Raw genomic sequence first — 16,893 nt, forward strand, 5'->3', positions numbered from 1 at the left:
GACACACACACAGAGTTCACTTGCTGACTTTGCATCCAGACTGCAGTAATAATATCTAGAAGCTCCCATGGGCTCACTAGCAACATATGAGTGACAGTTTCCCCACAGCCTCAAATAAACCAGGGAGCACTTCACTGTATGGTAACAAAAAGCCATGGTTTACATATATATATATATATATATATATGTAAATGTAAATATATATGTAAATATATATATTTAAATATGGTCTGCTGTTATCCGATGTCGTGGGGACGTACGCTTGGACTGCACAGTGACTGTTCAAAGGCTTAGTGCTCTTTAAGCTAGTATGTTCTATGTAGCTACATAGACACTATAACAGCTTGGACTGCACACTAACTGTGTTAAAGCTCTTAGTGCTCTCTAAGCTAATCATGTATGTGCTATGTAGCTACATAAGCACTATAAAGCAGCTAGTATGTTCTATGTAGCTACATATAAAGCAGCTTGGCTGTTCACACATTCTTTCCTTTTTTTTGTTTTGTTTTTGTTTTTACACAATGTAAATGTGCTGTATGTAAATATGATGTAGTCTACACATACATTACTTTTGCTGAGAAAAAAGAGCTTATATATATTAGATTAAAATAAATGATTTTATACTTCTGTACTTATATGAAGGATAACATTATTTTATTGCCTGGATAAGAAAGAGTGTTTATATTTACAAGAGATCATATTTTGGTGTTTGTCTGAATTAACTCAGACATTTTAACTCGACTATTTTCTAGCCACAGAGATCTGAGTGGGACCTGCAGGGATTGTGGAGGAGTCGCTGCGCTGAAGCCCTCAACCTGATCAGGGATCAGATAAATATCACATTATGAAAGGAGCTGTGTAGCTGCAGTGTTTCTGCTAAGTGGCGTCTTCCCGCTGAAGAGCTTTCTGTCGCCGTAGCCTCTGGCATTAAGATTATCTGCTATAACAATTACGATTATCTGCTATAACAATTAAGATGATCTGCTATAACAATTAAGATGATCTGCTATAACAATTAAGATGATCTGCTATAACAATTAAGATGATCTGCTATAACAATTAAGATTATCTGCTATAACAATTAAGATTAGCTGCTATAACAATTAAGATTAGCTGCTATAACAATTAATATTAGCTGCTATAACAATTATGATTATCTGCTATAACAATTCAGATTAGCTGCTATAACAATTAAGATTAGCTGCTATAACAATTAAGATTAGCTGCTATAACAATTAATATTAGCTGCTATAACAATTATGATTAGCTGCTATAACAATTAATATTAGCTGCTATAACAATTAAGTACAACATTGAAACCCTAATAACCAGTGTTGATTAATGTAACTGTTGTATCAAGTCAAGTGTTCCTTTATTAATCACCTTGGGGAAATGCAAGCGTCATAGCAGCATGGGGGACGGGAGGTACAGGCAGGAGAAGAAATTATAGAAATAATAATATAAAATTAAATGATAATATGATATAATATAATAGAACATAATAATAAAATGTCAGTATATTCTATGGATAATAGTATACCAGAGAAACACGAGTATCTATGTCGCATAGTAAAATGATTGTGGCTAATCTTAATGTTAGGAAAGTTGAGCAGATTGTGTTCCAGCAGCCAGAGACGAGGCGCTGCCTTCAGGTCAACATCTCCTAGAACAAGCGCCTCATCTGCTTCTTCTAATCTTAAAGGTGCTGTAAGTGGTATTATTTAAATTAAGTTCAAATAATAGCTCTACATTCCGACAGCCATCACTGATACAGAGTGTCTGGTCAGTAACATGGGTCTCCCAGTCCCTCTACTCTAAGCACACAATACATTTGCTGGTATCCCGTTCCCACGTTATCCAATCATGCAGAAATGGTCTGAAAACTTTGTTTTAAAAGCAAATATGTGCTTGAAATAAGTAAAAATCTGTCAAAAAAAGTCAATTTGGCTTGGTAAGATTCCTTGAAATAAGAAAAAAAAAAGATCTAGGGTTCTCTCTCCTGATTGGATAAAGTGGGAAGGGATAGCAGGAAATGTATCTTATGCTTATTGCAGAGCGGAGGGACTGGGAGACCCATGTTACTGACAGACACGCTATATCAGTGATGGCTGTTGGAATGTAAAGCTATTTAACAATTGTTTTAACAAAAGAAAACCACTTAAAGCACCTTTAACGCTAGCCAGAGGCTGGGGCCATAGAGACCGTTCCTAGAGAACTAGAGGGCAGGCATGTCTGAGCTCTGATTGGTCAAACAGGCATTCCATTAGTGCTGGTCTTTCTGGGGTGCTTGCCTATTGGAAAGCTAATGGACTTGTCAGCCCCCCATGTTTATTATCACAACAAACTGTAGTAACATTTCCAACTGGCTTCAGAATCGCCGGCCAGCCCAAAGGAACCTGCCTTAAACGTGTCCAGGGCCACCGTTTGTTAGCCTTGCGAGCCATGCACTTTGCCACGATCCCCGTGGTTCACTTCACTTGAGTATCTCTTCATTAGGCCTTGAATTTGTCACTTAAAATAATTATGGGTTATTAAAATAAATTATAATAGTGGCATCCTTCTTGAAGGTGGATTCATAGGCACCTTGACTGAAAATGGTATCTATTTTTTAAGCTGTCAAATGTCTCTTCTTGACTGAGAACCAGATTGACAGGGAAACTAGGAGGAAGAGAATCTGGGCTGACGTCTGTGTCACGAAGCGGGCGTTCATACGCTGTAACTTGTTTTACGTGTTGCTTTTAACAGCATAGTGTATCTTTATATGACAAAGATATTAGTGGCTTACAGTGTGTGTGTGTGGACGGGGGGGGGGGGGGGGGCTATGGCCTTAGCCCCCTACCAATAATATCAAGTATTTCCAGCATCCAAGCTCAGGGGGAACCAGCTCTCGGAGCGTTCGTTCAGTGTGAGAGTGCAGTGGCTTATTTCAACCAGGGTGTGTGAGGATGATCCTGTCGGGATAGAATGATGTAAAGAGAAGAGACGAGTCCAAAGCTATTTTACATTTTACACTCTTAGGCTGTGTTCACACTGCAAGCGTTAGTGCTCGATTCTGATTTGTTGCTCGGATCACATTTTTAGTTTTTGTTTGGCTGTTCACATAATAAAAAAAGAAGAAAGAAAAAAAGATTTTATATACCGGTAAATGTGACCAAGATCAGATTCCAGTGTGAACTGGTCACACTCCTGAACCGACCCGCATGTGCAAATGAACAATATTAAAGAAGTTATTGTTACGTGCATTTTTTTTACTGACAATCTAGTGACGTAAAAGTTGCATGAAAGTCGCATGACTTTTCATACTGAGGTCACATTGCAAAAGATTCAGACCGGCATCTGATTTAGGACCACATTATGAATGTGGCCCAAATCAGAATTGAAAAGATCAGATTTCACGTGATTTGTGCTGTTCACAATGTCATGAAAAGCCCCCAGATCTGACTCGCAATAATGAGCAAAAAGAAAATCAGATTCAAGCCTCTTTTGCCTGCAGTGTAAACGTAGTCTTTAGATGTCACCTATATGTTAACTACATAAGTGTGAGAATCTTTTTTTTTTAGCGGCCACTAATTCTTTAACGGACGCTTTCTGTTCTGGCCGAGACTCATACGACCACGTCAAGACAACGGCACACAAGTTACTTCAGTCTCGAGCTTCTTTCATCCTAGTTGATCTAACAAATGTCTGCTATACCAGGTCATGTATAGTGTATTTTACGGTATGGTTACAATCAAAATGATTTAATGTACTTTCATGTAAAAGCCTTTTGCTGGCGTGTCTGGTGAGCGGTGTTTTAACACCACCGTTAACTAAGAGTAGAGAGCCTCCTTTCAAACGGATCGCCGGCAATAATTAAGGGAAAATGTGTGAACATTTCTCTACTTGCACTACACCACGACACGTGTAGATCACGGACTGTACCTTTAGCAGCCTAGTGTGTTTTAACTCGCTGTACTGTACGACTAATTGTGTTTTTTAATTTAAGTGCAATGGCAGCTGATTGTACCCCATGTGCCATTGCTGTTTTAAAACCCATGGTAGCGTCTTGTTTCCCCAGCGCTCCCCCACGCTTTATGTTGTAGTTTTTAACCCTTTCACTACCGCACTACAAAGGGTTAATGCTTTCACTACCACACTACAGCTGGTTAACCCTTTCACTACCACACTACAGAAGGATAACCCTTTCATGACCACACTACAGACGACGGTTACCGTCTGTAGTGTGGTAGTGAAAGGGTTAACCTTCTGTAGTGTGGTAGTGAAAGGGTCAAGCGTGTTTGTCGGGAACATTATGTGGTTCTAAAGCTGTAACTCCGGCTTGTAGTCGAGTACTGAACCAAAATGAGCTCAGATTAGTCTTATTTCACACACTCATACGAGGACTTTTCTTTTCTTTTCTTTACTGTATCCACATAAAAGCCTTGTCATTTATTTAGTGCGAAATGAAGTGCGACCAAAATGTGTGACTGTTTTCGCTTGAAGAATGTAACACTTAAATAGAGGAGGGGGGGTGGTTTCTTATTGAAAAGCACAACTGTCTGGTATTCCTAAGAGCGGTGGTTCCCAACCACGGCATGTCGTGTGATCCGCAGCGCCACACGCCTGTAATAGACCTGTTCGCTGTATACAAACATACCGTGTTCGAGCCAATCAGCAATACCAACTGAGTCACGTGACTTAAGTTGCCCCCTACCTGCACGAGCTGCTGCTGCTATGACGGGGCTCTATGGAGAAATCATGACACTCCCCTGACTAAAAGTTGTTTCAAAGAAAACGGCTGGATGTCATTTTGCCAAATCGGCATGGCTGTGAGTGCGAGTCTTTCACCTTTTACATATCTAGCTTTGGCATGGATTGATTGTTTAGATCGCTAGCTAGCATGGCTAACGAATGCAAATATATTGTAGTCTACCCCGTTGTTCTTACGTTCCTTTTCCCCCCTTGATGCACGCGCACACCGAGTCTGACGTGGACAGCGAACAGGTCTATAAGGGGCAATGTAAACGATCATCGTTCGTGTCGTTTGCATTCCAAATGATTTCGCCCAACAATTAGTCATAACGACCTAAAAGAAGAGTTAGAAGATGCCTCAAGAAAGACGAGATCCAGACAAGAAAAGGTTGGGAACCGCGGTCTTAGATTTTACATGCACTTAAGCTGGATGTCACTGATATACAAGAGCTAGTTTTCTTACTAACTGATTTTTTTTGTCCGTCTAGAAGTACGTTTTCTATTTGACATGTAAGTAATCAAGGGATTCTCTGTGTTTTGAATGTCTTAAAAAAGAAAAAGGAAAAAAAAGTCTTGTTTGTTTATCATTCCGAGTTGCTTTAAAATGTTCTATCAGAAACCCACATTTAGTTTCTGCGAGAATAGTTTTTGTAACCTTTCCTACGCTCCTTGGCCATTCCAGGCAGAGGAAATGCTTTCCTTTTTTTGTTTTTGAAATGGGAGAATCTTAATACAAGTATTCGACCTCCTCTACATGTAAAGCACAGTGGGTCACTGTGAGATTCTTACTGCATATATTTTTTCAAGTAGTATGTATGAAGATCGGGGAGCATTTTCTTTGTATGGGTTTGCCTATCGGATTCATAAAAGGCTCATGATGTGAGTCATGAATAAGCTATTATTTATCAGCTTCATTTTGTAACATGTTTACATGGCAAATGTCCAAACAAAAGTCCCCCACAAACCAAGATGGTTTTCAATGTGCCTGTTCAGCACATTGCTCTCATCCTAAAGAGATAGTTCCCTATAGCCCTGGTTTGTGGCTAACTATCCGGAGCTAGCATACGGAACGGCATGGATTGTGCTGTAAGGATCTCTAAGGATGTAGATCTGTAAGGATCCTAATCCAAAAATTAGGACAATCCCTTTAATGGCCGTCCCCTTTATTCTACAAAGGTGCCAATGTGAAATAAGTCCACTTTTTCAAGCGTCAAGGACCAATTATAAATAGTGTTTCCAAATAGCCTTTTTCATTTTACAGTCACCATCTGCATAAAAACTGGTCCTTTGTTATACAACAAAAACAACTCTACAAACACCTTTGTAAATGGTTGAGTTTGCCTGTTAAGAAATGGCTTACACAACGCGTTTTTAACGGTTGAAGGAGGCAAATAAATCATGCAGGGCAAAGTGGAGGGTCTTAGTTTGCTCAGCAGACCCCTCTGAGTGGATTATCTTGCACGTAGGTGCGTAAAGGTGACTCCAGCACCCCCACAGCCGTAGCTACAACCACTTTATGTCGAGGCTCTCATCCACATTCTTTCATTTTCTCCCCCCGCTCTCTCCTCCATGAGCTCAATGTAACGTGGAAGTGCAGTGGTTTATAGTTGACAGGAAATACACTTGGGTCCAAACTGTTCCCTAGCAACAGAATTGCAGCAAAACAGTCTATAGAGTGGTCAAATTATAAAATAGAATTTTGAGGGGAAATAAAAATTATAATAATAATCACTCCCTGTTCATTTATTTCTCTCTTTAAACTTACTTTTGTAGCAGTTGTCGCTCAAATTGATTGATATGTGCTGAAGGATGGAGGGGGAAACCACTGGTCAAACTATACAGACTGCAGGTTTGACTGCACATTAACATAGATCCATGGGTCTTTTGTTTTTAATTGTTGCCGTGTAATCATGTTTGTTGCATGAAGCTGTGAAAATGTAATGCTGCTTGGTTGTGATTGTGTCATGATCCTGTTAACATAACATGCAAATATTTTACAAAGAAATTGTTACCTGCTATTATATCATTATTTTTGCTTATGGGCAGCAAAACCTGTACACGTCCTGTAGACTTCACACAAGAAGCTAAATAAAATTCTTATTCTTCTTATTCAGTTTTCTTTTTTCTTATCACAACAGTCATTTTATTCCCCATTTTGGCTATTTCTTTATTGCTATAATCACTGTTTAGAAAGCATCATTTTGCCTGCCAAATTAATAACCTCTAGGAAAATGATTGGATTGGTTACAGAACCCAATATAACTGTTTACTTGGAATCCTATGTTTTAGGCCGAACAGTAACAGCGCAAATATTTTTAGGAGTCATGTCTGAATCCACCACTTCTATCCTTTTAGAGGAAAGTCTTGGCACTAAATCCTGCTCTGTTCTGTCAGAGTTGTGTTACAGGTGCGTGCTCTGACTAGACTAGAGGCTTAGGCCAGATATGTATTGTGTGTTACAGGTGCATGCTCGCTCTATAGAGGCCAGATATGTATTGTGTTACAGGTGCATGCTCGCTCTATAGAGGCCAGATATGTATTGTGTTACAGGTGCATGCTCGCTCTATAGAGGCCAGATATGTATTGTGTTACAGGTGCATGCTCGCTCTATAGAGGCCAGATATGTATTGTGTGTTACAGGTGCATGCTCGCTCTATAGAGGCCAGATATGTATTGTGTGTTACAGGTGCATGCTCGCTCTATAGAGGACAGCTATGTATTGTGTGTTACAGGTGCATGCTCGCTCTATAGAGGCCAGATATGTATTGTGTGTTACAGGTGCATGCTCGCTAGGGATGGGTACCGAATACTTTTGAGGTACCGAACCGAAACACGTCGGTACTACCGAGTATCGAATCAAGTGAGAAACCGAGAAAAAAAAATTATTAATTTTTTTTTTACTTTTTTACTTTTTTCTTTTCATGTCAACGTTCACACGCACAATATATGCTTACCTAGGATTTGACTTGATTCAACAACAAAGCAGTCGGAGCAATGACAAGCCGAAAACTGTCGAAATTGTAGTTATTTGAAGTTTGGATTTTTTTTTTATGAATTAAATTTCTTGAGACTAAAGTACCGAAAAAAGGTACCGTTGGGTACCGGTATCGATTCACAGGTACCGGTATCGGTTCAAATGTGAAAGGTACCCATCCCTAATGCTCGCTCTATAGAGGCCAGATATGTATTGTGTGTTACAGGTGCATGCTCGCTCTATAGAGGCCAGATATGTATTGTGTGTTACAGGTGCATGCTCGCTCTATAGAGGCCAGATATGTATTGTGTGTTACAGGTGCATGCTCGCTCTATAGAGGCCAGATATGTATTGTGTGTTACAGGTGCATGCTCGCTCTATAGAGGCCAGATATGTATTGTGTGTTACAGGTGCATGCTCGCTCTATAGAGGCCAGATATGTATTGTGTTACAGGTGCATGCTCGCTCTATAGAGGCCAGATATGTATTGTGTGTTACAGGTGCATGCTCGCTCTATAGAGGCCAGATATGTATTGTGTGTTACAGGCAGGGGTGTAAAAAGTACCCAGAAATTATACTTAAGTGAAAGTATGGGTACTGTCTCAAAATCTGACTCAAGTAAAAGTCAAGGTATCTGGCTAAAAACACACTTGTGTAAAAGTCAAAAAGTCCTACTTTTAAATGTACTTAAGTACTAAAAAGTAAAAGTAATTTTTTTTTAAATGGATAGACCAGGGGTCTCAAACTCATTCCATCGTGGGCCAAGTTTTCATTTTAACTACACATTGCACCAGGTGAGTTAGTTGAAGATGTGAGCCAATTAGTGAAATCATCAGCTGGTGTTTAGGCAAGGCTGGAATGAAACCAAGCATACACTCTGCCCACAATGGAATGTGTTCTGTGATAGACGATGCTGAAATTAAAGGACAGAGGACACTTTTTTTTGCATTAAAATGATTTAATGCACTTCTCCATTGAAGGAAACTAACATGGACGGCATTGAATGAATGAATGAATGAAAACTTTATTTAACAGATTGCAGAATGGGTACAATACAGTACGGCTCAATACATACAATTGTTAAGGGGATGCAGACCTGAGAAAGACGTTTGTCTTGTTTCCATCAGGGTCCCCCATTTTCAATTCATATAGACATATATGACATACATGACATACAGATAGTCAGTACTGCTACATCTATACATTTATGACATACCAGATTTGCAAATACAGTACTGTTTGTGATACAGAAGGAGTCAAGAAAAGGGAGTATATACATTTGACGTAGAAACTGTACATTGGAGGTTGGGTGGGGGGGGTTGGGTACATTGGGATATTGACAACCATACTGGGTAATTTACATTGGAGGTGGTTGGGGGGGGGGGGGGGGGGCGGGGGGCATACTGTATAAACAAGTAACACTGTACATTGAGGGGGGGGGGGAGGAGACACTGTACAAACAAACACAATTGTACATTGAACTATTGACAAAACCATACTAGGTAAATGACTGTACATTGGAGGGGGTTGGAATGATTGGGTTAGGATATTTACAGGGGCCAGTGTTGAATTGCAGTCTCCCGTAGGTGTCCCTTGAGAGAGGTTTTGAAAGTGGGTAGTGATCCACATTCCTTTACAGCTTTGGGTAGGGCGTTCCACATTGATGTGGCATAATTGCGAAACGTGTTTAGTCCCTTATTTGAGCCGAATCTGGGTTTGACATGATTTGTGGAGCTCCCTCTGGTGTTGTGATCGTGGTATTCACTGACCTTTGGGAAGTATTTTGACATGTACATGGGTACCTTGGTCGTGTAGTGTATCTTGTAGACCAGGCCCATTGCAAGTTGTTGTACTCTGTCGTCTACTCTAAGCCATCCTAGGTTGTCGAAGTGGGCAGGGGTGAGGTGGGTTCTAGGAGTAAGGTCAAGCAGTAGTCTGACCAGTTTGTTTTGAGATGTTTGTAATTTTGTTTTTAGCGCCTTTGAGGTGCTTTGGTACCATGAGGTGCAAGCATAGTCGTAGTACCCCTGAATGAGTGCTCCTGCCAGAGTCTTCAGGGTGTTCTTGTTTACCAGAGAGGAGATCCGGTACAAGAATCGAGTTCGTTGGTTGACTTTTTTTATTACATTGGATGCCATTTTGTCACAGGAGAGATTAGCCTCTAGGATGGACCCCAGGTAGGTAATTTCATCTTTCCTTGTGACAATATTGTCACCCACTGTAACTGAGAAGCCGTCGGTCTTGCTGAGTTTGTTATTTGAACCGAAGAGAATGGACTCTGTTTTGCCCATGTGTAATGATAGTTTGTTATCAGCGAGCCATATGCAGATTCTGCCTAGTTCCGAGCTGAGGGTTTTTTCAACCTGTAACTTGTTCTTGTCAGAGACCAGCAGGGCTGAGTCGTCCGCAAACAGGAACAAGTTGCAGTCACAAGCTGACGACATGTCATTTGCATAAATTAGGAACAGTAGCGGTCCTAGTATGCTTCCTTGTGGAACACCACAGCTCACTGTGAGGGGGGGGGATAGGGTACCGTTTACCTCCACCATCTGTTCCCTCCCCTCAAGGTAGGATTGCATCCAGCTCACTGATAGACTATCAAAACCAATTGCTTTTAGCTTGTCAATCAGAATGGAGTGATTGACCGTGTCAAAGGCCTTTTGTAGGTCCAGCATGACCATGCCGCAGTATTTGCCTGCGTCCACCTCTTGTTTGATGTGGTCATTCAAATAGAGAAGGCATGTGTCAGTGGAGTGGGATGTTCTGAAGCCAGATTGGAATTCGTAGATTAGATTTTTTTCCGCTAGGTACTTTTCGACCTGTTCGTAGACTATTTTTTCCATGACTTTCGAGATGGAGGTGAGAATAGAAACAGGGCGGTAGTTGCCTGGGTCTAATTTGCTGCCCTTTTTGTGCAGAGGGGTCACCCTCGCAATTTTGAAGTCCTTGGGGACGTGTCCCTGTTTTATGGAGAGGTTTATTATGTGTGTGATGATTGGTGTGATGGCGGCTGCTGAGTCTCTGAGGAATTTGGAGGGGATGTTGTCATGGCCAGTGGCCTTGTTAGGTTGGAGGGCGCTCAGTTTATTGAGTACCTCATCTGTTGTTACCGTTTCCAGCTTGAAGTCGTCCTTGCGGACCCCTAGGTTTTTGTAGAAAGCTACTATGTGTTCTACCCCATAAAGCCCTGAGTGGGAGGGTAGTTTGTTTACCAGTGTTGTGGCTATGTTTGTGAAGAAAATGTTTAAGTAATTGGCTACATCCAGCTTGTCTGTGATGAGCGTGTTGTCAGTTTTTATGTTTATGTTTGAGAATCTGGTTTTAAGTTTTTTACTGCATCCTAGTTGATTATTGAGTAATTTCCAAAGTTCACGTGGTTTGTTTTTGTTTTCCTCAGTTTTGTCATTGATGAAATTCTTTTTTGCAGTTTTGATCATGGAGTTTACGTCGTTTCTTAGTCTGTTTCTTTCTAGTTTGAGTTCAGTCACGTGGGCTTGGAGTTCACTGCTCGTGCTTTTAGTAAGCTTTGACTGACTTTTACGAAACTCAGAGCATTTTTTGTCTCTGGTTTTCATAGCGGCCAGTATTTCGGAGTGCATCCACGGCTCAGCGCGATTTTTTACCCTGGTGGTTCTTAGGGGGGCCATGTCGTTTAGTATTGCTGAGAATTTGGTTTTGAAACCAAGCCATGTTTCGTCAACCAGTGTACCATTGAGTTCATCTGACCAGTCCAGACTCTCCAGTTCAAGGTTGAAGGCCTCGCTAGAGTAGGTTTTGAGGTCTCTAGATGTGACTGTTTTGTGGCAGCCAGCCTTTTGTTTTAGTTTTTTTCGGGTACAGAATATCATATAATGATCACTTAACCCACATGCTATAACCCCTTTATTTGAGATCTTGGACTTGTCGGAGGTCAGAATGAGGTCAATGGTAGTCTGAGTTGATTCACATACACGTGTGGGTTGGGTGATTAGCTGGCTGAGGCCATGCAGATCACAAAACCTACTGAAGGCCTTGAAGACGGGTGCATCTTTTCGTTGCATATCCGTGTTCCAGTCTCCAATAAGAATTTTGTCTACATCCTCAACTCCAGCTAAACACCCATCCATTGTATCATAAAAGCCACTATGATCTGGCGGCCTGTAGACTGTGCCAACCAGTAGGGATTTCGCCCTTTCGAATAGGATTTCCACCCATACAGTTTCAATTGATTTATGATTCAGGTCATTTCTGTTGATGAATTTGGTGTCCTTGTGTATGTACATACAGACACCACCTCCATGTTTGTTCCTATCATTCCTGATTATTGAGTAGTTCTCAATCTCTATCTCTGGATCTTTTACAGAATCGTCGAGCTTAGTTTCTGAGAAGCACAGTATGTTTGCCTTACCATTTATGAATATTTGCTTGATTTCATCCAATTTGTTTTTTAAGCTGTTAATGTTAATGTGAAAAATGTTCAGTCCATTGGCGTTGGTTATTTCATTTATGTTGGCAGGTTCGAAGTATTGTCCGTTTGTAATCTGTTCCTCTGTGTTGTTGTGGGTGGGAAGGGGGGAGGGGGGCGTCGGGTCCCGCGCCGTGTTGGAACAACAAAGAAGGGGGGAGGGGGGTGTCGGGTCCCGCGCCGTGCTGGGACAACAAAGGACTCGTTCCTGGTTGTTTTTGTTGTTAGCTCTGCTAGCTAGCCGGCTATCGGGCGTCGAGATGTTTACATCCCGCGTCGAGATGGTCGTCATGGTTCACATCACAGCATGAATAATATCACAATATTAAAAACAGAATGGTGTATCCTGAATAATATCACAATATTAACCACAGCATACTGGATTATCCTGAATAATATCACATTAAAGGCAGAATACTGGAGTACCCTGACTAATATCACAATATTAAAGACAATACTGGAGTACCCTGAATAATATCACAATATTAAAGACAGAATACTGGAGTACCCTGAATAATATCACAATATTAACCACAGCATAATGCGGATCTGACTGTCTATTCTTCTGATAGCAGGTGTTTAATCAAAGATCCCCGCTTTCTAGTGTTGCACAAGGAACAATCAGCATGGGTATGGCATGGGCGGGTTCATTTTCCATTGATGGGGATTTGATTGGCTGTTTACCTGCGGTCGTAGGATTAATAACGTTAACGTTAGTTCGGCCAGATAAACAATTAAAATATACTAATTAAAATGGTTGGACCTGTGAGATTTGTACTTTGTAGGTCTGCATTTTAAATGTAACGAGTAAAACGTGTTTTTTTTTCTCTGAAATGTAATGGAGTAAAAGTACAAAGTATACAAACCTAATAATACTTGAGTAAAGTACAAATCCCCCAAAACAGTACTTAAGTATTGTAACGAAGTACAATCACTCAAGTACTTTACACCCCTGGTTACAGGTGCATGCTCGCTCTATAGAGGCCAGGGCCCTCATTCATCAACGTGTGCGTAGAACATGTTCTATTTCCACACGTAAGCACAGAATTTAGAATGAGTGTACGCACAGGGAAGTCGGGATTCATCACACGTGCGTACGCAGGTTCTACGCACACCTGTCATGATGAATATAACTTTGATCCTACGTTTGAGCTTGTGCACTGTTTTAAGTATTTGCATACCAGAAACGCCCCGATTAACCATATACGGTAATGGAATACACCCATGAAATGTGGAGAAATGGACTAAGCCGAGGGAAGCGTGTCATGAGACAGGCTGACAGACGTGTACACTTACGGTGATGTCGGATATGATATCTATTAACCATTGCTGCCTGGGCAGCGCAAACACTAATAAATACCGCGCTGGAATATGACTGCCTTTTCCCGTGTGGTTTGATTAATACCCAGGGATTAAAGTTCTCCTCAATTTTATTCCAAATCGCGATGGATCTCCCGTCAATTCTCTACCTGCTGCATATGATTTCTAGAGGCATGCTACAATCTATTTTGATGTCAGTATTGGGTAGCCTATATAAACAATAATACGAGAGCATATACAAGAACAATGAATCTTACTGCCATGTATGATGTAGCAGATACGCCATAGCCTGCCTATATGTGATCAATACAAACATGAACTTGAATTCCATCATGTCTGTGTGCGGGTCACTGCGGGAACTCACAAGGCTGTTGTCACAATGTAAATAAGAACGTGCACTGAAAAGTTACAGTATGTAGTTGGTTGATTATTTGTATGACAGTCAGTAAACCCTTGCAAAAAGTATCCGTTTTATTTAATGAATTGAAAACATTCAGCATCGCCTTCCTCCCGGCATCCAGCAATAACATGTATCAGGCAAATGCGCATCGCAACATTGACTGAGTGGAATCCCTTTCTATTCACATAACTGCATTTGTGATGGAGCTTTGACAGCTACAGTAACAGTCTATTGCTCGATCCATCTCCAATATCACGATGGACCGTGCCGGTGGCAAAGACCCGAGGGTGGAGAGGATCTTGAATGAATTCCATCATCATATATATATGTTGTGTGTCTGTCCACTATGTTTGTTACTTTGTTATCCCCCCCCCCCCCCCCTATCTATGTAAAGCGACCTTGGGTCTCTTGAAAGGCGCTATATAAAATGAAGCTATTATTATTATTATTATCATCACATCTGTGCGGGAGCTCACAAATAGACTGTTAGTCTCAGTGAAGTTTCAACGGAGGTCATCTATTCTAACCAACAAATTGAAGTAGAAAGTATTTTGTGACCAATCTTATTTGGAAACATGACACACAAAATAATTTGCTTTTTATTTGAAACAATATCTAATCGCGTTTGGAGGTTGGTGTTTTGCGTCTGCCCCCCCCCGTGCCAAACAAGCAGGCCAACCTCTTGTTCGCGTGTGAGCCTGTTATAATTACACTACTGTCGCTATTTTACAATGAACTATAATGAATTACGGGTCATACAGAAGTTGAACACTAATGCACGGAAGCTTATTTCCGCCTTGAAACTAATGCAGAACTGAGGAGTGCTTATGCGTAGTAACGATATTCTACCACTGGGCGTCAGCTAAGTGTGCTCTGACCTGTGCGTAGACGTAAGCACGGAGTCAAGTTCAAGTTGAAATTGATGAATCCCACTCTTTGCTTAGAAATGATCGTACGCACAGGGTAAGCACAAATCTGTGCGTAGAACACGTTGATGAATGAGGGCCCTGATATGTATTGTGTGTTACAGGTGCATGCTCGCTCTATAGAGGCCAGATATGTATTGTGTGTTACAGGTGCATGCTCGCTCTATAGAGGCCAGATATGTATTGTGTGTTACAGGTGCATGCTCGCTCTATAGAGGCCAGATATGTATTGTGTTACAGGTGCATGCTTGCTCTAGAGGCCAGATATGTATTGAATATAATATAACATGTATTGAATGTGAGCCCGCATCTGCCGCCTCCAATGAGAGACCTATTATGGGCTGCGTGTCAGAGGCACAAGTTTTCTATTTGTGGCTGTACATCATAAAGGAGCAAGTAGCCAACCTACTGTCTGCAAGCTCGCTGCATCCTCCCAGTAAACAGCTGGCAGCACTGGCAGCAGGGTCCATCCCACCTGACGAGGACCGCAAGGCTGAGCCAGAAGAGCGCCAGGCATGATGGAACAAAAACAGTAGCAGAGATTAGAAGCAAATGTTTTTTCATCGCGTTTTCGCCTATAGGACATGTTTTTATTTTCCAATATGTCTAACATGTCTGCACAGTCGGGCTGCGATGTTGTTGGAAACGCCGCCAGCAGCACCACCTTCGCGGCACTGTATGGCGTGATGAGCGTCCTCGGCACCACATTAAACATTTTGATTGTGTACTTGGTCGTCTCGTTTAAAAAACTCCGAACCGCCAGCAACGCCTTCATCGTCAACGGCTGCGTGTCCGACCTGCTGGTGTGCGCCTTCTGGATGCCGCACGAAGTGGTGCTGCTGTCCGGCGGAGTTGCGTTCGCGACCGGCGGCGGGTACCACCGCTTCAAGGACGCGCTCCTGATCCTCGGCGTCACCGTGTCCCTGCTCTCCCATTCCCTCATCGCGGTCAACAGGTACGTGCTGATCACCAAAACACCGGCGACCTACCTGTCCGTCTACCAGAAGAGGAACGCGGAGTGGATGATCGGCGTGTCGTGGCTCGCCGCGCTGGGCTCCCTGCTCCCCGGGCTCTCCTCCTCGGCGCGCAGGACGCAGACGGGAGGATGCTGGAACCCGGGGACGACGATGCTCTCAGAGCCGTTCGCGGGCGGGACCCTCGCGTTAACCATTCTCGGTCAGACCATGGTGGTTCTTTATTGTTACTTCAAAATCTTCCGAAGGGTGCAGATTAGCGTGAAGAGGGTCAGCATATTGAATTTCCCAGTGGGCAACAACAACCACCTCCCCCCCTACACCTTTCCCAGAAAGGACCGGCGCCTAGGCCTCTATGTCTGGGCGGTGTGTGTCGCGTTCCTGCTCACCACGCAGCCCTTCTTCTGGGTTTTACTAGCGGGACTTTTTACCACGGTGCCCCGTGTTCCCGCGACGTGCTCCTGGGTGGTGTTCTGCACCCTCTTCGTGACCAACCCTTTCCTGTACACCTGGAAGAACGAGGAGTTCAGGAAGTCCTTCAGGTCTGTGCTCAGGGGGGAGTTCTGGAGGGGGGGTTCTACCGTTGGCGTGGAGCCCATCAACACCATATCTCACCTTCTCCCCAGGCAAAACAGTAGAAGGGCAGTTATCAGTGAGATGAACTGAGACGAACACAATAGACTGCAATACTTGTTCTCGTCAGGGGTGCAACTGTCAGAGGCCCCTCCCGGGAGTCGATAGAGCCCACACTGCTTTAATCCAAGGCGCTAGAGGCAGGGCAGGGCCCCCTGTGGTTCTCTTATAATTGGTCATGTATCCCAAGCTTACACAGTTCACCCTTCATCTACCTACCTACACAGTTCATCTACCCTGCCTTTGCTTTCAAACAGCAGCACGGGGACATGCAGTTGAGGTGTTTATTATTCAATCATTTCCAGGGGTATTTTATGAGCGTTCTGGCACTTGGGACATGACCCCCTCATTAGTTGGCGTCCTATGGGTTAAAAGGTGGGTTTGCTTCATATACCTACCGCTTTCTTTCTGGATATGTAGACGCTACGTTCAGACTGCATTATACGGAAGTGGCCCAAATCTGATTTCTTTGCTCATATTATGTGACTGAG

The 16,893-nt window shown here is 42.5% G+C and overlaps 1 protein-coding gene across 1 annotated transcript; it reads left to right on the top strand.

Moving 5' to 3' along the window:
* Positions 1 to 15,481: 15,481 nt before the first annotated feature.
* Positions 15,482 to 16,435, top strand: gpr88 (G protein-coupled receptor 88; the record flags this gene model as incomplete). The annotated part of the gene is made up of 1 exon (XM_084309655.1): positions 15,482 to 16,435. One exon carries the CDS (start codon positions 15,482 to 15,484, stop codon positions 16,433 to 16,435), a length of 954 nt encoding a protein of 317 aa, XP_084165781.1.
* Positions 16,436 to 16,893: the final 458 nt, after the last annotated feature.

Source organism: Notolepis coatsorum (genome assembly GCF_963971535.1).
Source record: "Notolepis coatsorum genome assembly, chromosome: 3".
NCBI lineage: Eukaryota > Metazoa > Chordata > Actinopteri > Aulopiformes > Paralepididae > Notolepis > Notolepis coatsorum.